Genomic DNA, 26,072 nt, shown 5'->3' with positions numbered 1-26,072 from the left:
GAGCCGCTGGAGGAACTAATCCCGTCTCTGCGTTCCAGTCTGCAGGGACAAGTGGGGAAGGCCCGCCGGGTCGGAGCTGGGCCGGCTTCTGCCAGGACCGGTGTCAACTGTGTGCATGTGCCTCTCTAGACACGGGCGCAGAGGTGGAGCTCATCACTCAGATATGTTTTTTGCATTCAGTAATTTCCTTCTTCCAGTGCCAGCGGGGCTGCTGACGACTCCTGTGAAGCCTCGTGCTCAGGGACCTTCTGTGCCAGTTAATGAAGGAATGGTTAAGGGCAGTGTGGTAGAATCGGGGTGTGGAAGAGCTGGGGATGGTGTAGCCTAAAGAGCAGTGACAGAGCCGCGTCAAAAGACAGCTATTGGAAAGCAGCCCAGCTCTGTGACTTCCCAGCTGAGGCATCTTTAGCAGGACCCTCGGCCCTCTGGGAGGGTCAGTTTCCTCATCTGTAAACGGGGTACCATTCGATGAGGTTTGGGGACAGAAAGGGGCCGTGGAAGAGGCAAGCGCTCGCCCTTTGCACGCGCTTTGTCTTGGGGGATTTCGTCGTGTCGATGATTCGGATGTGTCCTTAGTGGATGGTGTGTGGGCACTGGGGTCTGTCGCTCCCCACAACGTTTGCCTTAATTGAGGGCCCGGACCCCAACCAGGTGGGAAACGGTCTCTTTGGGGCCATTCAGGCAGGATAGATGAGGACCAAGAGACGGCTCAAGCCGCAGGTGCGAGAGAGTGCCTGGGCCATTAGAAATGTCCAGGGACCTGAGAGCGCCACCCGCCTTCGCCTTTCTGCAGTTGGCAGCAAGCTGTCTCCCTCTTGGACCCAAATGGGGTTTTCCTCTAGGCCTCAGGGCCGAACCTACAGGGACTCTTTGTCCAGAGCAGAGGTTGGGCTCTACCCAGAAGTGACTTTACTGGTAGAAGGCAGGCTGGGTGTGAGGTTGCAGTGAGCCTGTTTCTCCGGGCGTCTTGGGGCAGGTCGGCCTGGCCCAGCCTGGACAGCCGGCTCCCCAGGCCTTGGCTCCTGGCGGGGGTGGGGAGAACGCTGCAACAGCTGGCTGGAGCCTGGTGTCTGTGTCTCATCCCAGTCTGTGACTTCTAAATTTAACCTGCTATCAGCTTGAGAGGCTGGAGGCTTCCACTGTGTGACGAAATGCCACTTGGAATCCATTTTACTCGTAACCACTCCCCCTGCGCATTCCCCTCCCAAATGTTACCCCCAAACGCAGGCAGCCGTCTGAGCGTCCTGCCATGTCAGTGTGAAGGTTCGATTGCCTGAGCAACTCTGAACCCTGATGGGATCCGGCTCAGCTCCCTCCTGCCGTTGGCCGGGGCTGCACCCCGTTCTCTGTTCACACGCACGCACACACACACGCACACACCATGGTCTCACAGGCAGAGCGCAGGAGCTGAATCCACAATCGAAAGCCAAACCACGACAGTGAGCTGCACCACCCATAAGCCATCTGGGTGGAGGGCGGCCAGTGGAGCCTATTATGCAATTTCCTGCTTTGGTGTCTCAGAGGAGACACCCAGGAGACAGGATGCAGAATGCCGTTGGGTTGCTGCAGTGTGGGAAGCCCAGGGAAGAAACCAACTCCCCGACGCCCAGAGTGAACGGGGCCCCTCGTGCTCCGTGGCGATGTTGAGAGGCCACCGCCCACCCAGCCGACGAGCCCGTGGCCTGCAACTGACCAGGCAGCCCCTCACAGGCAGGGACCGAGCGGGCTCACCGTGGGCCACGGAGAACTGACAGCACAGACTTCCTGTGGCGGGGGAGGAAGGCACTTCCTGCCTGGGGAACCCAGGATGGAGTGAGCCGCAGGCGGGGGGTTCTTCTTATTAATAGGTGCCGTTAATTATTGAGCCCAGAACGTGTGCTCCACAATGACTCGCTGAGGTTGAGAGCACACAGGAAGGTTTGGGCCCTGGGGCCGGGCTTCAAATCCTGACTCTGCATCTTCCCAGGTGCGTGGCCTTGGGCAGCTTCTCGACTTCGGCTCTCCCTCAGTTTCCTCATTTGTGAAATGGGGATCGGGATAACATCTGGGGTGTTGTGAGGATTTGGTGAGTTAACACCCAGAAACCGAGTAGAATAGGTTGTTCTCACTGTGTCAGGTAGGAGGCGGCTACTCAGAGAACCCCCATCTTCCATACAAGGTAAACGGGGTCAGAGGGGCTCAGTGTCTTGCCCAGACTCACAACAATGACCTTGAATCCATGGTCCACCTTCAGAGCCCACACCCACTCCAGACCTCTGGGCTGCCCCACCTCTCATCCTTCCATAAGGAGGTTCCAATAGGAGGAGAAGATATTTACTGTCAGTGCTCTGGCCACACAACCCCTTTCAGCAGCTACAGGTGAGGGCAGGTGCAGGGCCACGGCCTAGGTTGACCTTGACTTAGCAGCCGCGTCTCCATGTGAAGACGGGTTTGCAAGTCTGTGGGTAAGGACCCAGTCTAAACACTAACCCCTCTTGTCACACAGGTTTCTACTGTTTGCCAAAAGCCAAGCTGCCCCCCAGTCCTAGCTGCACATCCAAGTCTCCTGCCCCTCCTCCACACAGGACCCCAACCAGGGGGCACTTTGGTGGGGACTGAGGTCCAGAGCTGTGGAGAGCAGAGGATGCCATCTGTGAAGTGGCCCACCTCCTCTTGGGTTCCTCCAAGGCCCTTAGCACCAGAACCCCCAGGCTCCAGCTGTATACCCACCCCCCCCCGATACATTCACTCCCCAGGCCAGAGATCCAGGGCCGTCAACCCCCAAATGAACCGCCACTTCAGAAGCTTCTAGCTCCTAGCCAGGCCTACTTGAAAATTACATTTTATTTCTCTTTGTGAATATTTGTTGTTGTTTTAAAAAGGTTCATTTTACATTTTCTTCAAGAGTCTTGTGCCTCCTAGTAAGTGCATTGGTCTGTTTTCACAGTACTCTCCACGACCACAGACGGTCCTTATTGCTGGAGGAGTGTGTCCACGCCGGGGAGGGGGACACCAGAGGGATCGGGGACCCAGGTGAGAAGCCTGCGCTCTGCGTTCCTGACATGAGAAGCCGAGGGACCAGACCCAAGCTAAGCCGAGCTTCCTCAGCGGGACCTGGAGCCTCCCCAGGGCCCTCCCAGCCCTGTCTTCCGAAAGCCTAGGAGGGGCAGAGAGCAAGGGGCCGGGCAGTGAGGGGCGGGGCGGAGCAGCAGGGCTCCTCCCAATGGGCCCAGCCGTGGGCCCCTGCCCAGGGCCTGCTCACACGCAGGAAGCGCGGGCTTGGGGGACTCTGCCCCCAGACAGCTCAGGACCACCACTTACTGTTGGTTCCTACTCCCACCCCTACCCTAGTAAGAACTCCTTAGCGATGACCCAGCCCAGAACCAGCACTCCGGTCCCTGACCCCTCGCCCAGGGCCCTTTCTCCTTTGTAGTGCAAGAAAGACCCGAGTGCAGAGAAGGGCCGTGCCGTCAGGAGGCCAGGGCCCGTCCGCGGCAGCCGGCCACTGCCACCCTGACCCCTCCGCAGCCTGTGCCCAGAGGGGGAGCTGGGACCCATCATGCCCCTCACTTGAGGCTGTGGCCTCTCTGGGTGGCAGGCCTCCCTCCGAACACACCAGGGGGAACTGGCATTTTCCAGGGGGAAGGTCCCAGTCCTGACGGGTTCCCGAAGCACCAGGCCGGCAGCCGGCCGCATAAAGCTGTTTCCCGTCCAGAGGTGCCAGGAGAGCCGCACGCGTCCCGTCAGGAGCGGGGCACTCGGGCGATGGCTGGACGTTAAGCACCCCTCGAATAAATACAGTAGCCCGTGGGTAGAGGAGCAGAGCAAGAACTCCGTGAACCACGCCCACCCACGCTGTCCCTGGAGCTCCTACATACGGCTCATCTGCAGCAGAGATGGATTATTTCTCTCATCTGACAGTTTTCTGGGCTCGATCATTATCGGTCCGAATGAGGAACCCAGGCGATGTAGCTGTGGGTTTGTCAAGCTTGGAGGAAGGGGGCCTCCCTCAGCAGGGTGTCCCCTCAGCTCCTGCAAGCAGCCTTCAAGGCAGGCATTGCTAAAAAAGCTTGGCGACACTCAGGACCAGGTCCTGGGGCTCCAGAGGGCCCAGGACCTGAAGGAGGGTGACCTCAAGGACGAGCCTCAACCCCAGGCTCACTTCATCACCCTGGCCGTGGGTGCTGGCTCGCTTCTGTGAGGGCCGGCAGCAGGGGGTCTGCCCCTTGCCTCCCGCCTCCCCAGCCTTACCAGGTCCAGGCATGCCCATCTGTGGGTGCCCTCACCTGCAGCACCGCGGTGCTTGGAGCCCATCTGCAGGCACCCCCCGGAGAGCCCGGGAGGGGCGTCCCCGAGAAGGTGCTGGGTGGCAAGGGCAGGCCTTCTCACCTTTGAACTAACTACAGCTGGGTAAGGTGGCTGGCCCTCCAGGCGTTTGGGACAGTGTGGATGGAAACAGAAAAGCTGCCCACTGAGATGTGCCGACAGAGCCAGCTGGCGATGGGCGCTGAGGACCGAGACGGTGGGAATTCCCTGGGCTCAACCTGTAACTCACGGGACCCTCCCTCTCTGCTCCTAGGCCCACCCAAGGCAAGTTCCGGCTGCAGAGGAGAGAGGAGAGAGAAGCCCCCCGCAGATCTACCCTGAGCCCGAGCTCACAGCTTGTCTCTGCAGGCACGGAGTAGGGTAAGGGTTCTCCCTGGGGTGGAGAGAAGGGACTTTGGGGGCAGAATCTGCCTGTGGTTTCGGCTCAGCTAAAACGGAAGAATGAGCGGCCGGTTTTAGATCTAGATCTGTAGCCCATCCCCCTCCTCCCTCACCTCTGGCGGAAGATGCAAAGTCCAGCAGAAAAGACAAACGGCTCTCTTTGTTTCCGGTTTTTTCCTTTAAAATCGGCTTAAGGCAAAAGTTTGGCAAAGCAAGTCTACATAAGGCCGCGTGACAGAGGATGAGGGGAGCTGCCCGGGCGGGGCGGGGCCGCCGCGGATCAGCCCCGGTGGCATCAGCCCCGGTGGCATCAGCCCCGGTGGGATCAGCCCCCGTGGGATCAGCCCCGGTGCGGTGCGACCAGGCTCCTCGCCAGCTCCTCCTCGTCCCACCCCTGAACCTCTTAAAGAGGCGTTAAAAAAAAAAAGGAACAGAAAAAGCAGTTGTTTCAGGGAGTCTGTTGCAAGTGAATGACGGAAATTGCGAGGAGAGGAAAGGAGACCCAAGGTGACACTGAGGGCGCACGTGGAGTGGTCGGTCCCGCCTGGGTCTCCCCCCTCCGCCAGGGAAGCAGGTCCCAGGAGGGCGGGGGGCCATCGCCGCGCGTTCGCACAGTGAGATCCACCCGCTGGAGAAGGTAGAAAGGTTGTATTTTGCTGAAGGACTGCAGAGTCCGTGCGGGGTGTTTGCGTGGTGTTATTATTTGGGGGTCACCTCGCGGGTGCCCTGGCTGTTACCGGTGCTTGGGCGGGATCACCACCAGCGCCGGCCCGTACTTGGGCCGCCACATGAGGACCTGAGCGTCGTTGGCATTGGGCTTGACCAGGGCGCTGGGCGGGATGGGCTCATTCTTGCTCAGGATTTTGGGCTGGTCCTGGGCGATGGGCTCCCGCAGCCGGGCGCGCTGGCCCAGGGGCCGGTTGGGGTTCACCTCGATGCTGAGCTGCATGCGCCAGTGCAGCGTCTGCAGAATGATCATGTCGTTGGTCGAGGTGTTGGTGGCTACCAGCCACGTGATGAAGCTCTGGTCCCGGTAGACGTTGGTCAGCTTGGCCACATTGCTATCGCTGACGGGCACGGCCCACGTGACGCTGGGGTAAAAGTTGTCATTCATGCTGATGATGAACTTGGAGTCTCTCTTGGTGGGGCCCACGATGGTGCAGGTCTCCGTGGTGTTCCCGTACCAGGGGTAGTTCACCCCGTCCGAGTCGCTGATGGCCTCAATCTTGCCCTCCTGGAGGTCTGGGAGCTCCCAGCTAGACCTGAGGATGGGAAGGCCAGTTTACTCAGCCAGCCATGCACAGGCTCGTCTGCATCCCCTTGTCCCTGGGGCTTACCTCCCCAGGGGGCCAGACAGTAAACAGACACCCAACATCATGTCAGGGAACTGGGGCTCCCCTAGACATGGCCCCCCTCAAAAGCCACATCCTGTTCTCTTGCATCATCTCAAATTGGTCTCCCCCGGAAAGCCCTGTAGACAGGGCTGGATTCTGGCTGGGCTTCGGGAAGCCCTAACTGCCCCCGCCCTCAAGGGAGGGGCCTGGGGGCAGCACACAGTAATGGGGGGCCCTAACCTGCGCTGTGCCCCCCCATCCCATGTCCCAGCGGCTGGTGGGACGGCCACATGCAACCCCATGACCTTGGTTAGGGCGGAGGCCACTGGCGCCGAGAGGCTGGGGTGGGGCTACTCTCCTGGCCACACAGCACGTCAGGGCAGCCTGGGTAGGAGTGCAAGTGGCAGGGAGTTTCTTTCTCTTGCTTTAGGGTCCCCCAGTGGCTGTGGGGTCGGCACATCTTGGAGTGATTTCAGCCCCTCATTGACCAGCGTGTGACCGGGGTCAAACGCCCGCCTGCCCCCGAGCTTTGGTGTCCAGCACCGGGGCCAGGGGCATGGTAACCAGCGCTCAGGGCCCTCGCCAAGGCTCTGGCCCCTCCCCTCCACATCTCCTCCACCACACGTGGGCCTGGGCTCCCTGGCCCTCCGCCCAGCAAGGCCAACACCGTGGGCGGTGCCCTCTTCTCCCCACCACCCACCCTGCCCCCGCCTTGTTTCTGCTCATGCCTGCCTAGAATAGGAAGCACAGCTCAGCCAGAATGGCTCCCACCTGGCTGGCCCCTGTCTTCGGAGCAGTAGAACCAAGAAAACCTAACCAGCCAGTCTCAAAACTCTGCTCTCAGTCCCAGTCTCGGGGCCAGCTTTACAATCAATGCCTCCTGGACTTGCTGCAGCTGCCAGGGAACCTGCACTTACAGCTTCGGGCCGGGCTGAGAACCAGCAGCACTTGGTCAGCCCAACGTGCTTGCAGGGGGCTCAGCCTCCTGGCAGCTGGGCTGTCCAGAGCTCGGACTCAGGAAACCTAGTGACCTTGCTGAAAGTCTCAGCCACCCTCTCACTGGTGTGAGACCCTGGGCAAAATCCCAGCCCTCCCTGGACCCCAGACTCATCACCCACTTCCCACCTGAGGTCATGGAAGGACACAGGCAGGAACATGCCAGTCCAGGGCAGGGCACAAGACAAATGCCAGTGATTGGTGCCTGCTAGCACCATTGCTGTCACTATTGTTACTATAATAATAACTCTCTGACAGAAGAGGACTGTCCTAAGTTGCTCTGAGGACACGTGGCTGGGGGCACAGCAGCGTCTGGGGAGCCCACCCCTTAGAAACTCATCAACAATCACATCCACCCCACCAGACAGATAAAGTAACGACAGCTGGGGCGGGGGGGTCTTTTTCCCAGGTTGATTTAGCTAAGCAGTCAGGCCTGGGCACCTGCCATACCAAAGCTCAGGACACTTTGCCCCCAGAATTCCACACACCTGTGTACACCAGCGGTGCTCTCCAGAAATACTCCTTTACAGAATGCATTCCTGTTCACAGCAGCATTATTCACAATAGCCAAAAGGTGGAAACAACTGAAGTGTCTGTCAACGGATGATGGATAGAGTGGTCTGTCCATGCAATGGAATATTATTCATCCTTAAAAAGGAAATTCTGACACATGCTACAACATGGATGAACCTTGAAGACATTATGCCAAGTGAAATAAGTCAGACACAAAAGGACACATACTGTGTGATTCCACATATATGAGGTCCCTAGAAGAGTCAGATTCATAGAGACAGAAAGTAGAATGGCGGTTGCCAGGGGCTGGGGGAGGGAAACGGGGGAGTCAGCGTTTCATGAGTGCGGAGTTTCTGTTGGGGAAGATGAAAATGTTCTGGAAATAGACACACAACAATGTGGATGTACTTAATGCTGCCAAACTTAAAAATGGTTAAGATGGTAAATTTTATGTATATCTAATCACAATGTAAAAAGTGCATTCCCCTACTGAAATGCATCGTTTAATGTTAGCAGTTAGCAAATTTGGGGCCACTACAGGAGGGATGATCAGGAATGCGATTTTGCTAATTTGTCTGTTTATTTCATTAAAAAGGTCACAAAATTAGGGTAACACCTGCCTAGTAGGCCATCTCCTGCCCGGGGCCCTGAGCTCATCAAACGCCAAGGAGGAGGTCACAGTCGTGAGCCGGCAGATTCGGCTGCCCCGGGGGTGGCCGCCATGGACCAGAGAAGGGGGTCAGGGTCCCTGTCCCGAATTTCTCAGAAGCCTGTGCCCCACCCGTGCCCAGCCTCCTGTGGTGGAAGGCACCCACTCTGTCTTCTCGCAGTGGTTACACTTGCTTATAAAAGTGGCTTTCGTTTTGTTTTGTTTTTAAGGCAGAAAGCCGTCTTGCCAAAAGACCTTTTCTCTTGCCTTTGCCCTCTTTCACTTCCTAAGAGCTGGCTTGTTGTGGGACGCGGGGTTGCCACCAGAATGGCCTCTCTCTCTCAGCCTCTGACCCCCAGCTTCAGGTTTCCTTTTCCGCCTCCCAGCCCCCAAATGCCCAGGCGCTGGCTCAGTCACAGATGGGTGACAGTCCCCATGAGCTGGCAGACAGCCGTGTCTCATGTGGGGTATTACTCAGAACCAGGGCCAAGGGCGTCTGTTTTCAAATCATCACAGACCAGCTGGGCTGGCTCTGGGCCCCGTGGTCCAGTCTCCCCGTCGAGGTGGTGGAGGGAGCATGGTTAAGGGCACAGCTCCTGAGGGACGTGGACCAGCCCGGGTCCAGTCTCCCCCCGGCTACTAGTCACAAATCTCTGAGCCCCACATTGGTTCACTGTGGATAACCGCACCCGCCTTCCAGGTTTTTGAGATGATTAAATGCGTCAGTATATACTACCTGGTACACAGTAAACAGCGACACGTGGAAACTTCCGGACACCACTGGAGTGAGGCTTGCCTCTAACACTAATGCATTTGCCAGCCCTGATGTGACCTGAAGCCTTCTGACCTCGTTTATGTTTTCAGATTATCCATGCTCTGAAAGGAATGATCCCATACAGCTCCTGCCTCTAAGACTTCCTGTTTGTTCTGGAATGACCTTGGGCTTCAAGGCAGACCCTCGGTTTTCCAGCTTCTGGGTGGAGGGGTGAGTTTGGACCCTGGTCCTGCACACCCTGAGCCTTCCTGTTTGCACAGCAGGGACAATACAGGTGCACAGGCCAACGAAAGGTGGAGGCAAGGCTCCCAGCTCCGTGCCCGGCACACGGAGGCCCAACCAGCAGGTTTAGGTGGAGGAGGGGCATCTTGTGAACACGAGCAAACGCCCATTTCTGCCCTAGCACCTTCTCTCCAGACCTCAGGGCAGGTCGTGTCAGGCCTCCTACAGGCCAGCAGGAGGCCCTGGTCTCCCCCGTGTCCTCCCCCTTTGCTCACTGGCCTGGGCTGGTCTTCAGGGCAACACTGGCTACAGAATTTGTGGGACCAGGGGGTGAAGTGAAAATAGGAGGCCCCTTGTTCAAAAATCAAGAATTGCCACGTGGTGACAGCAGAGCATGGAACCACGCAAGGGGCCCTTCTGAGCACAGGGCCCAGTGGGACGGTGCAGTCGCCACGCCCGGGAAACTGGCCTGCTTCCGTGGTCCCCGTCACACTCCCACCCTCATCCCAGAGGTGTGGGAACCCAGAAGACAGCAGGCAAGTCCAGGCTTGAAGCTGGACCTCAGAATGCTTTCTGGGGCCCCCTTGCAGCACATCTGAGACAGACTCCTCAGCGTCCCTCAATGCCCATTCCTTCTGCAGCCCCATCCACCATGCACTCAACAGATGTTTGCAGGGACCTGCCATTGACGCTGGTCACGATGCTGTGAAAGGGAGACAGAGCTGCTGACCTGGTCATCAGTGATGCCAGGGGGGCCTGCACCCTCTGGGTGCCCAGTACCATCCCTGACTCCCCCTCGCCTCCAGACTGCCCCCCTTCTGCTCTGCCTTCGCGCTGGCCACGACCCCTCACCTCTCCCAGCCTCCTCTTGCCACCTGCCATGCTCTCCTCCCTGAAGCCTGAGTGATCTTTAAAAACAGAGATCTGATGGCACTGTTCCTCCCTCCAACCCTGTTAAGCCTGCCATGACTCCCCAAGGCCCTGAAAGCCAGATGCAGGTGAGGCCAAGGGTCTTGCACGCAAACACACACACACACACACACACACTCCCTCCCTCCCTCCCTCCCTCCCCAGGCTCCAGACCCACCAGCCATCCCTCTAATGGGCTGTGCCCTCCCGACTCAGCGTCTTTGGCCACGAGCAGCGTCCCCCGCCCCCCTCCTGTCCTAGCCAGTGGTACCTACGGCTCATCTCTGGAGCCCCCAGGGAAGCTCACCTGGACCCTTCACACGAGGCCTGGCGCCCCCATATTCAACCTTTGTCCCACTGCTTCCTGGGACACGCACGGGGGGGATTTAATAATCATGCCACCCTTTGTTGACGACCTCACTCCCAGACAGACCACAGGGGCCGAGAAGCAGGGGCCAGGCCTCCAGAATCTATCCTGGTGCCTGGCCTAGAGTCAGACACAATAGAGGCAGGTGGCCTGGATCAGTGGCGGTGGGCAACCTGCCCCGTTTCTCCTTCAGGGCCTGAGCCCCACAAAGGGGTCCCAGTGATGAGTTTAGGGTGCCCAAAGCTGCCTCTGCTTGTGTACCTTCTCACCTGGAGCAGCTGCGGCTGGGACAGCCATGCCCAGCACAGGTCGTCCCCACTGCAACACTGGTGACAGTGGTCACGTTCCCTGAGCGCATCAGACGTGCTGGGCGCCCTGCGTACATACATCCACACAGGCTTCTCCTCAGTTACCCCAGGGCTGCAACTGAGGGTGTTTTATAGAGGATACTTGGGGACATCAGAGGCCTGACCCAGGGAAGCCACCAGGCAGGACCCACAGCCCGAGCGAGCTCTTACCCATGGCCTCCAACGGCCCCTCACCCAGCACACGCACGCATACATGCATATGCACGCACACACACACATGCACACACACACGTGCACGCACATACACGTAGACACACACATATGGGTTCTTACCCATCTGGCTTCCAACAGACCCTCACCTGAAATACACACACACACACGGCTCTGAGCAACATGACCTAGGGTGTAAGTCTGAGGGCCCTGGGAGCACACCTTTCCCAGCTACTTTGTGCCAGGCAGGGTGGCAAGCCTGGGCCTGAGCTCTCTCCTAGGCACGGGTGGACCCTTGTGCCCCCATGGGCCCTCGTCTCTCCCAGCTCTCTGACTGCATTTTGAATTCTGGACAACAGAGCACCTGGTCTCAGAGCAGAGTTCCCAAACTTCACATCTCTTTCCTCATTTTGGTCCTGTTTACATATCTCCTGTGCTATTATTCACTTAATTTTTTTCCCTTGAAATTAATCACTTTTTAAAAAAACTCAACTAAATTTAGCTTTTCCTATGGAACACCTTTGAAATAACAGGTCAGATATATTGGGTATATATATATATATATATATATATATATATTTTCTAATACGCATTAGAATAAATATGTGGCTTTAAATTACAATCATACTTAAGCTGAAACGAGTTCTCCTAAATATTATTTCACTTCCCACAAGTGGCACCGTTGGGCACTCTAAGAAACACATTTACAGATGGCGACTTGGGGCTCGAGGGCAAGAGGGCTGCCCAGGGCACAAGGTTCTTCTGCCCAGTGCTGGTTTCAGTGCCCTCCTGGGGGCCAGATGGGCGCTTAGGGATTTTCTCACCTGGTCCCCAATTTTACAGAGCTTACTGTTTTTTTGCAATTTGCAAAAAGTTCCAATTTTGTAAAATGTTTGCAATTTTACGAGAAATGAGGCCCAAGAGCCCCCTTCCAAACCAGTCTGGGACCCTGGTTTCCTGACTCCTGCCCTGGGCGGCCGCCCACTGTGCTGGCCCCTGCCCACCAGACAGGTCAGCAGAAGCCCCTTCCCTGGGGGAGGAGCTGGAGGTGTCCCCTCCCCGCCTGCCCCTAGGGTTCCCCCAAACAACAAACACCACTTTTTCTTCCCACCTTACCCTTCTTCGCCCAGGCCACACTCCCAGGGCCCAACACGAGGGGGAAAGGGCCAATAGCATTTTAGTTTTTAGTTATAAAAGATGCGTTTTTGTTTAAAAAAAAAAAAAAGCAAGCCATCGAGAAGTACAAAATGTGAGAAACGATGGGGCTTCCCTGGTGGCGCACTGGTTGAGAGTCTGCCTGCCGATGCAGGGGACACGGGTTCATGCCCCGGTCTGGGAAGATCCCACATGCCGCAGAGTGGCTGGGCCCGTGAGCCATGGCCGCAGAGCCTGTGTGTCCGGAGCCTGTGCTCCCCAACGGGAGAGGCCACAACAGTGAGAGGCCCACGTACCGCAAAAAAAAAAAAAAAAAAAGTGAGAAACGAAAGTCCTGTCTTCCGTGCTTCCGCCTCCCTCGCTGAGGTTACTCACCACATACACTCTGATAAACATCCTTCTAGAGCATCCTCCCTGCACACACACACAGTAGATGTTCCCGTTTCTAGCGCTTTTAACAGAAATGGATTCCTACCCTACACCTTTTACAACTTCTTTTAATGCAGCGATGATAATATGATAGGGAATCTCTAGCTTCTCTTCCTCATGTGTAAGAGCCTCAGCCTGTTCTGCCCTGGAGACAGACCATAGTTTCACCCCCCTACTGATGGACACTTGGGGTGCTCATGGCTCTTCAGTGATGGACAGGGCTGGAGTCTCTGTCCCCACACATACGTCCTTCTGCCCTGCTTCCTGCATCCACGTATTCGTTAATTCACTTGCTCGGGAGATTTCTGTGTGTGCCTGCAATGCTCCAGGCACCAGGCCAGGGGCTCAGTTTCTCTAAGACAGACTCTAAAAGTAGGACAAGAGAGTTGAAGGGCACGTGTGCTTGAAATTGTAGTGGACAGAGCCAAGCTCACCTTCCGGAAGCTGCGTAAATTGTACCCCCAGGAGCAGCACCGGAGGCCGTCTACTCCCCCCGCCCCACAGCAGGCATTACTGATCTTTTGTATTTTTACCCAGATCCGATCAGCAGAAACGAAAAGCATCTCCGTATGTCATTGCCGGTTCCCTGATCGCTGTGCTGTCAGAGCCTCCTCACATGTCTCTGGAAGCTGCCAGCTTTTGTCTTCAGCCCTCAGAAGGTGAGGGTGGGTGCGATCGCTTGGCCGGGGCCGGTCCAGGGGGAGTTCTATTGGGGCCAGGCCGTCCCCCCAAACTTCCTCCCACCCCAAAGCCTGGAAACGAGAACTTCCCTCTCCTGCCTCCGCCAGGGCCCTGCAGATGGGGGAGGCTGTCTTCCGCTCGCAGAGAGGAAGCATCGTCCTCAATTGTTCTGCACGGGCCCAGGCTGCAGGAAGAGGCCACATGGTCACAAGGGCCATTCCTCCTGACCCGGCCCCTGACCACTGGAGCAGAGCAAGCCTCCTGGGGCAAGTGGCCTCAGGTCTCAGCGGCCCTGGCCTCACCATAAAATCGGGACCTCACGGGGTCCTTGGGAGACCAGAGAGTGAACGGGGAGCTGGGGCAGCCACACAGCATCACCCCAGCTCCAGCATCCCCTGGCCAGAGGCCTCAGGTCCCCCCACCCCTGCCCAGCCCTTTCCCACCAGCCTCATAATCCTGTGACAGCAGATGTCACCACAGGTTCTGGCTGGAAAGACCCTCAGAGGTCTCGTCGCCCGAGATTCTCATACTGTAGGCGGGTATGTGAAACCCAACCCAGGAGAAGAAAGAACAGTAATGACTCCAACACGGCAATCTCTGTGCTGACTCTCTGCCAGGCACTGTGTAATTGATGATGAATTATTACTAGTTACGGTATGGAGAGCGACCACATATACTATCTCATTTAATCCCTCAAACAACCCTGCGATGAGGGACTGTTCTCCCCATTTCATAGGAGGGAACAGTGAGGCTCAGAAAGGTTGAGAGCCTGGCGCAAGCTCGCCACACCCGTGGACGGTGGAGCTGGAGCCACGCCTGGCTGGACAAGGGCACAGGCGGGTGGCACTGCCAACCCAGAGAGACCCCGTCTCCTGAGCTGCTCTCCTCCCCTCACCCCAAGCCTGACCTGTGGCAGAACCCTGAGCCAGAACCAACCTTGACCTTGGCCGTGGGCCAGATTCTCTGGGGGCTCCAGAAGAGGGCAAACTAGGGATAACGTGAAGCATCTCCCACACAGGGGAGAAACTGTGACTCGTCACTCGGAAGACTGTGCCAGCTGACAGGTGGCAGCTAAGGATTGTGGAGGATGGGGTGGTGGATGCAGGCGGATTCAACAGTGTTCTGGGGGGGGGGTGGCTTTGAAAGCTATGTGGGTTGGACCCCAAACCATATAGAATCCTCTCAAGCTGGCACAAGAAACTCGCCATCTTCTAGCTCTCGTCTGTAAGTCGGGGTATTACTGGGGTGGCATGTGGCATTGTTCCACTGCAAATATTTCCAACCCACGACATTCAAAAGGGTTCTCCTCCTGGATTAGAGATTAATTTCAAGCAGGGATAATGTTTGGGGGTATTATGGGTTTTGCTGAAGTATTTGGAATTAATATTTTTAATACAAGCCCATTTGGCAAGAACAGAAGCCCTAACCTAACCTTTGCCACATTGCCGTTCCCTCCCCAGGCCATTAAAGCCCAGTGCCCATGTGGGTTTTGTTTTAAGCCTTCAAATTGTCTGGGTCTAGTCCAGTAGTTCTCAACCAGGGGTGACTTCACACCCCTCCCGGGGACATGGGGCAGTGTCTGGAGACACGTTTGGTTGTCAGAACAGGGGGAGGGAGGCTGCTGGCATTGAGTGGGTAGAGACCAGGGACGCTGCCCAACATCCTGCAGTGCACAGGACAGCCTGGTCCCGGCAAAGTTAGGGGACGGTTCCGGGCAGCCTGAGGCCACTGGTCATCCCAGCGCTCACCATCCCTCACTTTCTTTCACGTCACGGGTCTTAAAAATATGAAGAAGCTTAGTTACCACAGGAGGTTTGGGGTAGGGGAGATGGGAAGGGTATTTTCATCACATCAAAATGCTTCCGTTTACATTCGAGCAGGTGCAGCTGTCCAGGCTTATTCCGGAGGGCGCCAGTTGAATACAGAGCCTCCCCATGGGCCGGAGGAACCATGGTATTTGGTAATTCAGTTTCTTAATGTAATTTTGTTGATTAATAATCAATCGAGCAGTTTCCAACTCAGCATTTCAGCCACGGGTGACCTACACCTGTCCTCTCCCCGAATCCTCCCAGCAGCCTAAGGGGGGTTCTTACCCTGTTCACAGATGGCAAAAGCAAACCTCCAAGAGGTGACCTGCCGAGGCCCCAGAGCCAGTACTGGGCCGTAATTCTGACCCCGGGGCCTGAGCCCATTAATGACCAGTCCATCCTGCTCCTCCAGGGAGCCTCGAACTCTGCCCTTTCTCCAGGGCTGGTCCTATCCCAACCAGGAGTCCAGTGGACCCAGGAGAACGAGGTATGCGGGACACAGGGGTCCCTGCGCTGAAGGCGTGTCCCGAGAAGGGGAGGGAACAAAAGGGAACACATGGAACTCAAGGAAAACAGCCTTCAACCACTTGAAAACTCAAATCGTCCATGACTTACACTATTATTAAATTCTTAAAAGTCAGGGAGTGGGCCCTCTGTGAAAGAGGAAGACCTGGGCTGGGGAGAAAATTCCACACAAAGAGTCATTTACATCTGTCCAAATTCTGTCGTTTCGGCCCTGATTCTCAACTCGTTACATATCCCATCACCCACTTCGCATCCGATAGAAGAATCAGAACGGTAATAACACTGTTAAGGACGACAGTCACATGCAGTAACTGTTGACCGTGGGCTTGGCGGAGTGCCGGCTGCTTGACCAATGTCATCTCCTGTGATTCAATAAGCCGTGGTGCAAGGACTGTGACTGGCCCCAATTTGCAGACGAGGAAACCGAGGGTCAGAGTGGCTCAGGTCACACCCTGGAAAGTGGCAGAACCTGGACTCAAGCCCAGGTCTGCTTGACTGCAGTCTAGATGTGCACTGGGTTCCTCTAACCGGGAACCAAGGACTGGCACAGACAGAGAAAGGTCACCTCAGGTCTCCCGATGCACGCCTGTCTCCAGCCATGGCGCTTGGATGGACTCAGAGCCAACAAAGGGAGCACAGGGCCTTGAAGACTCTGTCAACATCCCCCACCCGCCCACCCCCGTGCACAGATGGGGAAGCTGAGCCTCCAAGCCAGGCCCACTCCCTCCCCACCGCACACCACGTCCGTCTCTGCAGAACTCAGTCCCTTTAGCTTTCCCCAATGTTCTTCCTCTTGGAGCTTGCATCTTTCCAAGTTCAGAAGGACCTCTGGCTTCCTTACCCTTTCTAGGGAAGAAAACAAGTGGAGCCCAAAAGCCCTAGGAAAACCTGTGTGTCTTGCCAGTTGCCCCAGAAGCCTTGCAAAGCCTGAGAAGGTTTTGGGTTTAAGGCTTCTTAGGGAAGGTCCACAGCAAATAACTAAGAACCATGTTTCCCTTCTTGGGATGGAAAGTCAGCCCCCAGCCTGGTTTAAGAGCCACTTGGAGAATTAGACTTGGATGTAGACGTCGGGTGGACAGAGGGGAGCCGATGAGTGTCCAGATATGCGCCATGTGCACCTCTGGGGCGGTCATGGTTACACCTAGCTTTAAGTTTTTCCATGATCCTCCTGTTGCCCTTGCAACTTCAGTCATCTAGTGGAGAAGCCACAAGATTTGGTGTCCCCTCCCCACCCTCTCTAATTTCAGCTGGCCCAGAATATTCTTTTTTTTTTGTGGTACGCGGGCCTCTCACTGTTGTGGCCTCTCCCGTTGCGGAGCACAGGCTCCGGACGCGCAGGCTCAGCGGCCATGGCTCACGGGCCCAGCCAGTCCGCGGCATGTGGGATCTTCCCGGACCGGGGCACGAACCCGTGTCCCCTGCATCGGCAGGCAGACTCTCAACCACTGCGCCACCAGGGAAGCCCAGGATATTCTTAAATCAGTGAAGCGTTCCAAGTCCTGGGGAAAGTCTCCTCCATTCCTCACCTGTGGGACCGGGAAGGGATGCTGCACAGGGTAGAGACCCCGAGAGACAGGCTGTGGGCGAGTGTCCATGGCCAGCCATGGGAGTCACAGGGGTCAAGTTGGGGGGCTGCCCTTGGGGCCTGCCTGGTGCTCTCAGAAGCGTCCTCGTGCTCAGAAACAGCTATTGTCACCACCCTGTCTTAGGCGGCCCTTCAAGTTAAGTCACCTCCCCGTCTGTCTACAGCTGCTCTTGCCACACGCAGGATGACCATCTCTAGGGTCAGAGAACATGCCAGGGGCTCAGGGTGCCGCACCGAGAGGTACACCCTCCTGGGGACATTCTGGGGACTGGGCTGGACAGAAGAGGTCTGTGGGCTCCTCTCAGCTCTTAGGGGCCCACTGGAGCCTTCTGGACACAGACACTGGCTGTCCACATAAAGTGGCCTTCTGCTGTGGAGAGAGAAAACACTGCACTGAAAAGCACACCGGGTTTCTAAAACCCTCTCAAACAAAACTCCGTCCGGAACAGAGCAGAGTGTTCCCCCAGGTCCTGATGTGCCTCTGAAAACACCAGGGGACGAGTTCAGGTCCAACACAGAGCCCTGCACACTAAATCTGGAGGCTGCAGAGGTCCAGCTCTCCTTCCCTGGGTACCTGCCGCGTGTGCAGGTCTGAGCCGGGCCAAGCCGCAGCCTCTCTAGTGACCCGGGACAGCATGCGTGCTTTGCCAAAGAGGAACCTGGTGGAATGTCCCTCTGCTTTCTGGGCGTCTTGCAGGGAGGGTACGGGAACCGCAGGGGGCCAGGGACAGTGGAAGGGACGGTCCTAGAGCCGTGACCCCAATCTGAATCAACAGGCGAGCCCTCTAGGTCACCTGGTCAAGGAGGAATCAGAGGCCACTTCCATGTATGCCTAACACTTCCCTCTGGCCCTGATGGGACCCCTCTCTAACCCCGCCGAGCTCACCCCCAGACCCCCAAGCTCCCCCATCCCAGGGGCCCCCCGAAGCTTGCTCCTGAGCAGTACTCACATGCCCTGCTCCCCATACTGGTTGTAGAACTCCATGTGGCTGCACGCCTGAATCCAGCCAACTATCCAGGTCTCCTTCTTGGGGATGGGCGGCATGACCACCTGGGCCGAGGCACGGAAGTGGGGTGTCCGGTAGCGGAGCACCACGCTGGAGGACTCATCGATGCTGGTGGGGACGGGATCGATAGAGGCCTTGACGTCGATCACCGTGATGCCTTCCCGGAAGACTCTGGCTTTGCCCCCGATGCTCTGAATACAGCCCATGGCACACAGTACGAGTCTGATCTCCAGGGAAGGCCAGCAGTCCCAGAGAAAATCGGGCATTGAAAGGATGGAGGCTGCCGGACCCAGTGCAGACGGTACAGCTCTCCAATCTCAAATCTCAAGACTGATATCCATAGGATAGAAAATTCACTGAGTAGAGGGGGTTTGCATATCACTACCTCGGGCCTGATTATAAATAAGGATTTTGCTGCATTTCAAGGGCCCTGGGTTCTTTCTTCTTCTGCTAGCAGTGGACAAAAATCACCGATATTCTTTGGGTTAAAAAAAGAAAAGTTTGGAGGTTAATGGATAATCATGTTGTTCAGACATCCAGCCCTTCCTTCTGTGCCTCACACGCGGGGAACGCAGCTCAGAGACGCTCCCTGAAGTCTTGAGGCGAAGAAGGCAAATGCCGGCAGGCACATAAATAAGGAAGGCTCTGTCGCCTGCGCGGTGCCGCCACCCTCGCTGCAGAAGACCGACTTCCTGCCCTTCTGCCTTCCGCACGCGCTCGGGGCACACGCGCCCGGCCGCTCGCCCAGCCCGGCCGAATCAATGGAAGAGCAGTTTCTGTTCAATCCGCCGAGGTCTGGGCGCCCTCGGTGGCTTCCAGGAGGCGAGCGCCCGGCTCCCGCGGGGTCCCCGAGGAGCGCGGCGCGGATCCCCGTCGGCGACCACTCGCGGGCACGCCGCGTCCCCTCGCCGCTGTCACTGTCGCCGTGCGGGGCCCCAGGGCTGCGCTCGGGCCGCCGCCTGGTTCGCCGCGACCGCCGAGGACCTGGTGGGAGGTGGAAGGGACAGGACGTCAAGGCCCGCCTCAAAGTTGAGCCGAACTTTGCTGCGGGGGGCGCGCGGGGCGGCGACGAGTCTGCGCGGGGCGCGGGCTGCGGAGCTGACGGCGCAGCTCTGTGAGGTCTGCCCGGAGGCGGCGGCCCGCCCCCCCCCCCCCCCCCCCCGCCCAACCCGTCAGCGGCGTCCGCACGACCGCGCGCACCAGCGAATAATCGCCGCCGGTGACATCTCCGCTGACCCCTCCCGGCCCGTAGGCGGGGTGGGGCGGGGGGCGACTGGCTGGCACTGCAGTGGGCCTCGTGGACTTTCGGGTCCTGGCACTACCCCCACCGCCTCGCCGCTGGCGCCCCTTCCCCGAACGGGTCCCTTCGGCCCCCGGGGGGCGCAGTGCCACTCCGCAGGCCGGTCTGATCGGGCGCACGCCCCTTCCCGGGCCGGGGTCCCCCGACTCCCGGAGGGCGCAATGCTCCAGCCCCGCCGCGTCCGGGGCCTCAGTGCCCCCCTCGCCAGCCCCAAGCGGCCCCCGATACCCGCGCGTCCGGCGCGCTCGCCGCTGCCGGGAACTTTGGCGCGCACACCCCCACCCGGGCGCCGCCGACTCACCTGCCCCTCGGGCCGCTCCGCGTGCCCGGGCTGCCGCCCTCCGGACGCCCTGAACCCGCCGCGGGCACGTCCTCGGGGCGCCCCCCCCCCCACTTCCCCAAGCAATGTCCTTTAGCTCTACTGGGGTCTGGCGCCGGAGTGGGCGCCCCCGGCCCCCACGTCCTCCTAGCTCGGGGCTGCTAGGGGGTGGCCGGGGGCGGAGGGGTGAGGCTCGGGGCTCTCTCGCCCCCACCCCGCGCGCCTGCTTTATTTTATGATCATTGTGAGCGTGCTGTAGCCGCTCAGCCCCGCCGCCGCGCCGCAGCCGCCTGGCGCGCCCCGCGTTGCCTCGCTCTGCTGCAGCATCGGAAAGGCAACCAGGTCAAACTTTGCAGAAACTCAGCCCCTGCGCCGGCCTGGCCCCGTGTCCGCCCGTAGCCGCCGGCCGGAGCGCAGCGCACGCAAAGACCGCCGCCCGCTCGCCGGCCCCGCGGGGATGCAGGTCCGCAGGCGGCGGCGGCGGCGGCGGCGGCGGCGGCGGCGGCGGCGGCGGCGGCGGCGGCGGCGGCGGCGGGCGGGCGCCGCCTCCTCCTCGCCGCCCGCCCTGCTCTCCACCCTCGCTCCCCGAACACAGCCCGCCTCCCCCTGGTAATCCTCTCTCCCTCTTCCCCCCTCCCTCTCTCTCTCTCTCTGTCTCTCTGTCTCTCTCTCTGTCTCTGTCTCTCTCTATCTCTCTCTGTCTCTGTCTCTCTCTTTTTGCAGCTGCGGGGGGGGAGCTGAGCCTCTCCTCGCAGAAACGACATTTCCTTTTCGGCTAGCCGCGGGAATTCTGGGTAGTGTAGTTCGGCTTCTGTCTCGGGTCCAGGTGGGCTGCTCCTCGTGCCCTTTGAACTCAGCTGGCTTTCCGGGGCTCAGGGTAGGCGGGAAAGGGTTGCTGTTGCCCTGGCATTCCTGGCCTGGCTGGGTGGAAACAGTGCAGGGCTCTGGAGGTTCCAAGGCTGGGAAGTTTGGGGGTGGGGAGAGAAGTTCTAGGAAAAAGGTCCCCGTGTTTCTTGCTCTGTGCTGGGCTTCTGGGCGCCCTGACAGGTGGTCAGGCCAGTCGGGCCCCAATTGTGATAAGCACTGTACAATCTTGATCACTTCATCCACCATCAACCACCCCTGGGTAGGAAGCCTATGGTGTGTATTTCACAGAGCAGGACTCCAAAGCTGGGAGATTCCCAAGACCTGCCCAAGGCCTCCCCGAGACGGGTATCCCAGCTGAGACCCGGGAGATCTGTGTACAGAGGTTCAAAGGGGTTTGACCCTGGATGGGGGAGGAGAGGGGGGATCGCTGTTCACCTCTCTAAGCATCTTCAAACCAGTAGCCCCACCCACACCTGGTAACTACCCACCGCCACTCGCAAGCCAGAGCATCTTGAGTGCCAGTGAGGGCAGAGATCGGATGAGCAGAAGGTTATGGCCACTTTGAGGTGTTTTCTCTGAGGGGCGATCAGCCAGCCAAATGACCCATCTGTACCAGCACCAGTTCAGGCCACAGGCAGGAAGTGGCCTGTTGAGGTGGCCACTGCCTCTCGGCCAGCTGCACCCCTGCCCTCGCCCTCAGCCTAATGAGGGGTCATCCCTTTCCAGGTCAGCTAGTAAGTAGTTTATTCCTAGCCCTGCTGACTGAGACCAAGGTGGGGTGGCCTCATGGTCTGCTTATAGCCAGAAGATGGGAAGAGCACGGGTCTCCGAAGGACCCCATGTAAATTTCCATTTCCAGGAAGAAGCCTTCCCTGGCCTCTAACCCACAGCGTCCTCTCCCTGCTGTGAACTCACGGCCTCCACAAAGCATTCTGCCCCTCTTTGACGCACTTCAGCCTTCACATAATTATTATGCTAATAACTTGGGGGTGTCCATCTCATCTGCCCACACCATCAGCCCCGGTTCCTGGAACAGAGAAGACCCCCCTGGCTGGGGTGCCCCCTGAGGGCAGGGACACTGTCCTGGCCACAAGGACATGAGCGCCCCATGCACATGCGCTGAGCTGCACTTGCTCATCTGACGTGACAAGAGCAGAGGCCAGAGCCCTACCTGCTCACTAAGCGGCCGGACCGGAGGTGATTTCCTGGAGTCCTCGATGCCTGTTGGAAGTGAGGTGACGCCCTGCAGCCCTGGGCTTGGTTGGCCTGGGTTTGTGACGATGATAAAGCGCTCACTGTGTGGTCTGCACTGCTGAGTATGCATTGTCTCCGCTACCCTCCTTGACCCCAGGAGGAGGGCTGGACAGAGAGACCCAGGGGTCACGTGAGAGTGGCTTTCCGGAGGCTTGGATGCACACTCAGATCTGGCCAAGTTCAAAGCCCACTTATTTCCTCCTCCAGGCACGCCGCCCTTGCCTGGGGGCCAGCCCCTCCGAGCCCGGATGGAAGTGACGTTAGAAAGCCCTGTGTCCGGTAAGTCCCACCAGAAGACTGCTTGGGTGCCCACGGGGTGAGCAAAATAGAAAACCCCTGTCCCTCGGCCCCAGAGCTGTCTCCTCTGCTACGTCACCTCCTATGCAGTACTTCGTCCTGGGCTGGTTCGAGGGCCAGTTCTGCAGAGGGAGGGCCCAGGCGGCGTCTTTTTGCCAGGCTCTGAGCTGAGGATGGGACCCCCCCGGGGCCAGCTCTGACGGACGGAGGGTCTGAAAGGGCTTGGCCCACGCCAGCATCCCCTGTCCTGGCTCCCCACTGGCCCTCCAAGGTTCTAGCTGCTCCCCCAGCTCTCAGCCCCTCCAGCCCTCCTGCAGCCCTGCTTCTTGCTCAGCGTTTTCTGGAGTCTGTGGGTGTTGGGCACAGACCCACGGCTGTCTCAGCATATGTGAAGGCCCGTGATACAGCCACACGAGAGGGAAGCGCTGGCGTCTGCAGAACCAAGGAAGGGGACATCTGTTTGTGACGTGCCCAACACCACGGGGACACCCGCACGGCCCCCCAAACCTCTCCCCCTCCCTCAGACCTCAGTCTCCCCAGCCTCCTCTGCCTTGATGTCACCAGTGAATGGGAAGGAGCAGGGCTCTGGAGGCTCAGCCGCCACCCTCCTCGGGGATGGTGAACCCCCCGGTGTGGCAACTTGGGGGTGCCAAGTGCTGTCGGTGGGAAGACAAGGTCCCTCAGTTCCCAGCATGTTGGCCCGGAAAGGCCGTGAAAACCCGAAGTCACACAGCAAACCAGAGGAAGAAACAACCTGACCTCACCCAGCTGGGTTTTAACACGCAGCCCCAGTGAGTCCAGAGTCCTCCCAGGTCAGCAGAAAGAGCCGGATGCAGGGTCTCCTCACTGAGCATCGCTGCGGCCAGGGCCTTTGCATGCATCACCTTCGTGGCTCTCCACGAGGACCACGTGAGCCAGTCCCGTTACCATCCCATTCCACAGGTGAGGATACTGAGGCCTGGTGAAGAGGGAGGTGTGGATGGAACCCGCCCCCTGGCTCTGAGACCTGGAGGCCGGAGGATTTGATATAGCAGGCGCTCTCACCAGCGTTCCCTGCAGTTGTAGGGACCAAGATCTCAGGGCCACAGCTGATCCTCCAAGAGCTCTCAGCCTCCAAGGGTGCAGTCATCAGGAGACCGGAAAGGCACTTCTCAGGTGGGAAAATCCCTTTGTTCTGCAGATGGAAATGCTATGTGCTGGGATTCTGTTGCCCTGGGAGACAGGGTTATCTCCTTAACTGTTTAGGACCAGGCCGGAAGCCAATGGTGAGGCTTGAAATGTCCGCCTGGGAGACGCGGGGGCAGGGTTGGAGGGCCAGGTAGGTGGCTGGAGGGGATGGTGCATCAAGGGGCAAGGAGGGGCTTCCCTGGTGGCGCAGTGGTTTAGAGTCCGCCTGCCGATGCAGGGGACACGGGTTCGTGCCCCGGTCCAGGGGGATCCCACGTGCCGCGGAGCAGCTGGGCCCGTGAGCCATGGCCGCTGAGCCTGCGCGTCCGGAGCCTGTGCTCCGCAATGCGAGAGGCCACAACAGTGAGAGGCCCGCGTACCGCAAAAAAAAAAAAAAAAAAAGAGGCAAGGAGGCTGCAGGGCCCACCTGGCACCACTGAGGCACCTCACCTCTGCAGAGAGTGGGCTCAGCCTGGCCGAGCTAGCACATCCAGGATCTCCGAGAGGGCTGGTCCCACAGCCTCCCTACAGGTGGGGAACACGGGCTGGCAGGGTCATACAGGGAGGGCTCCAGAACTAGATTCCAGGTCTCCTGGCCCCCAGGTCCCTGATAAGCTCACTCTCCACAGAGGAGCAGAGGTGTGGTATGGGGCCCTGCGCAAAACCAGTGCCTGGGGTGGCCACCTTCTTGTAGGTCGTGTTAGGTTTGGGACTGACCAGCTGGCCTCCCCACCACCTCACGCCCGTGCATTCCTTCCCCAGTATTGACTGGGCACCTGGGCTGGCCGCTCAGAGACACGAGGGAACACAGCCAGGGCCTGGACACACAGGAGGCATGGTCTTCTCAGCACTCACATCCCTGTGGGCCAGAGAGATGCCAAGGGATAACTCCGAGAATGATGAACGGAGATGTTAATTAACACGAATAATAAATGGGTACAACTTCATGCTCGAAACGATTGCTATAAATCAGGACGTAGATGGGTAAGTCGTTTTGATGTGTGTGTGTCCAGTACTGAGCTTGGGGAGGGGAGGGTGAAGGACATGTGTTCCAGGGGTGTGAGGGGCGTGACGGTGTGTGAGGCAGTTAGAGTGTGTTGGTGAACGTGTGTGTAGATGAGTGTGTGATGATGTGAGTGTGTGTGACAGTGTGAGTTTGTGCGTGTCTGTGTGTGAGGGTACATGCGGCAGTTGTGTGTAACTGCTTGGGGGGGGTGGTGTCTATGTGTCTGGGAAGGTGTATGTACGTGTGTCCATGTGGGTGTGTGTATGAGGTGTGTAATGGTGTGAGTGACCACAAGTGGTGTGGGTGTAGATGAGGGAGTGTGTGTGTATTGTGTATGGCAGTGTGTGCCTTGTGTGAGGGTGTATGTGAGAGCGTGTGTGAGTACAGAAGGACACGTTTGTGTTCTGGTTGTGCGAGTGCATGTCTGTGTGAGTGTGCCCGATGGTGCGTGTTCACGTGTGCCTGTGAGGGTGGATGCGAGCGCGTGTGTCTGTGGGTGAGAGTGTGTGTCCGTGCAGATGTATGGATGTGTGTGTGATTGTGAGTGGAGGTGAGCACGTTTGTGGGTGTGAGTGGGTGGGATGTAGGAGCGTGTGTGAGTGTGCATGTCTGTGCACGCGGGTGTGTTGGATGTTATTTTGGGGCTGGAGGGGATCGTTAATGTGCCTGGGGGATGGAGATCCAGGGCCAAATCGGGGTCAGGACGGGCGGGGGAGGGGTTGCTTCTCCCAGCCTGGCTCACAAGGGCGGTCCCTCTGGCCCCGCTTCCCCGTCGGAGCCACAGTTCTGAGCGAGAAACGCCTGCTCCTCCCGGGACGGCCTCTTGAACGCACCACCGTCCCCCCAGGCGAGGAGCGGAGGCTCAGCGGCGCCCCGGGTCCGGCGGCGGCGGGGGCAGTGAGAGCAGGTGCCCGCCCTCCCGCCGCCCACCCCGGTCACCTGGCGCCGCCCCTCCGCGCCCTCGCGCCGCCCGCAGCATCCTCGGGCCCCCCATCACTGTCCCGCGCGCCGCAGATGCGGGAGGACGCGGGCGCCGCGCCCCGGAGGCTGCTCCGGCGGGGCCCCCCGCGCGCCCCGCCGCCCGGGAGAACGGGGACGGAGGCGGCGTCAGCAGGCTGGGTGCGGCCCGGGATCGGGTGCGGCGCTGGGAGTTCTCCAAGGTGCTAAAATAAACCCGGAGAAGGATCAGGTTTCCCGACCGAAATAACCCAGGAGCGGCCTTAGAAATGCGAACTGACAAAGCGATCCGGGGCGGGAGCCGGCGGGGTGGGGAGGCGGTGACGAAAAATGCTTTTCTCAGGGCTGCTTCGCCGTCCTGGCAGGGACCCCCCGCCGCTGCCCCTCCCTGCTCTCCCCTCCAGCTGTGCGTCTCCCCAGAGTGGAGCTTCACACCCCTTCCCCTCCTGTTTTGGGGTCATTACCCCAAATAACCCGACTCCTCTTGGCCATCGTCTTTGATGGCAAGGTTTGTAGTAGATCAGAGTCCAGCCCTCAGAATCAGACAGCCATTCATTCAATACATATTTATTGCATGCCTGCTAGGTGCCACGCACTCCTTGGGCACCTTGCCCCACAAAGGAAAGGATAGACAACAGACCCTGCCTCGTGGGCTGACACTCTGCTAGGAGGACACAGACCCTGGGCACACACAGAATAAATAAGTGTATGGCATGTTAGAAAAGAAACTGGCCAAGGGAAAAGGA

At 58.6% G+C, this 26,072-nt stretch overlaps 3 protein-coding genes across 11 annotated transcripts in view; 2 read left to right on the top strand and 1 right to left on the bottom strand.

The window, feature by feature from the left end:
• The window catches only part of NUP214 (nucleoporin 214), a 134,591-nt gene extending 121,370 nt beyond the window's left edge, over nucleotides 1-13,221 (top strand). For 6 of the 9 annotated variants that reach the window (XM_067742924.1, XM_067742926.1, XM_067742925.1 and 3 more), the window contains one exon: nucleotides 2,927-3,166. In XM_067742924.1, the coding sequence (XP_067599025.1) occupies nucleotides 2,927-3,140 (214 nt within the window). In that variant the 3' untranslated portion in view covers nucleotides 3,141-3,166. Of the gene's footprint in view, nucleotides 1-2,926; nucleotides 3,167-4,558; nucleotides 4,666-8,137; nucleotides 8,431-9,042; nucleotides 9,164-13,090 lie in introns of those variants that run through there. The other 3 variants (XR_010944796.1, XM_067742928.1, XM_067742927.1) reach the window with 3 other exon arrangements.
• FAM78A (family with sequence similarity 78 member A) lies at nucleotides 4,982-18,801 on the bottom strand. The gene is made up of 2 exons (XM_067742935.1): nucleotides 18,103-18,801; nucleotides 4,982-5,948 (listed from the first exon to the last, which is right to left on the bottom strand). The coding sequence occupies exons 1-2, from the start codon at nucleotides 18,423-18,425 to the stop codon at nucleotides 5,420-5,422; spliced, it is 852 nt and encodes a 283-aa protein (XP_067599036.1). The 5' UTR covers nucleotides 18,426-18,801; the 3' UTR covers nucleotides 4,982-5,419.
• Nucleotides 18,802-19,620: 819 nt separating this feature from the next.
• On the top strand, nucleotides 19,621-24,319 carry LOC137228308 (WAS/WASL-interacting protein family member 1-like). The gene is made up of 7 exons (XM_067745452.1): nucleotides 19,621-19,828; nucleotides 20,178-20,387; nucleotides 22,107-22,178; nucleotides 22,983-23,138; nucleotides 23,256-23,351; nucleotides 23,442-23,514; nucleotides 24,126-24,319. The coding sequence occupies exons 1-7, from the start codon at nucleotides 19,621-19,623 to the stop codon at nucleotides 24,277-24,279; spliced, it is 969 nt and encodes a 322-aa protein (XP_067601553.1). The 3' UTR covers nucleotides 24,280-24,319.
• Nucleotides 24,320-26,072: the final 1,753 nt, after the last annotated feature.

Source organism: Pseudorca crassidens, chromosome 7, assembly GCF_039906515.1.
Source record: "Pseudorca crassidens isolate mPseCra1 chromosome 7, mPseCra1.hap1, whole genome shotgun sequence".
NCBI classification, from domain to species: domain Eukaryota; kingdom Metazoa; phylum Chordata; class Mammalia; order Artiodactyla; family Delphinidae; genus Pseudorca; species Pseudorca crassidens.
Note: the sequence above shows the minus strand (reverse complement) of the source record. Positions and strands in the feature narration are given on the sequence as shown.

What these genes read in the sequence shown, in the direction of transcription:
- LOC137228308 (XM_067745452.1), top strand. Translation starts at nt 19,621, where the DNA reads ATGCTCCAGCCCCGCCGCGTCCGGGGCCTCAGTGCCCCCCTCGCCAGC. An exon ending in ACACAGCCCGCCTCCCCCTG is followed by an intron (nt 20,388 to 22,106) that starts GTAATCCTCTCT and finishes TTCCTCCTCCAG; the next exon opens with GCACGCCGCCCTTGCCTGGG. An exon ending in GTTACCATCCCATTCCACAG is followed by an intron (nt 23,139 to 23,255) that starts GTGAGGATACTG and finishes CGTTCCCTGCAG; the next exon opens with TTGTAGGGACCAAGATCTCA.
- FAM78A (XM_067742935.1), bottom strand. Translation starts at nt 18,425, where the DNA reads ATGCCCGATTTTCTCTGGGACTGCTGGCCTTCCCTGGAGATCAGACTC. An exon ending in CAGTATGGGGAGCAGGGCAT is followed by an intron (nt 5,949 to 18,102) that starts GTGAGTACTGCT and finishes TCCCATCCTCAG; the next exon opens with GTCTAGCTGGGAGCTCCCAG.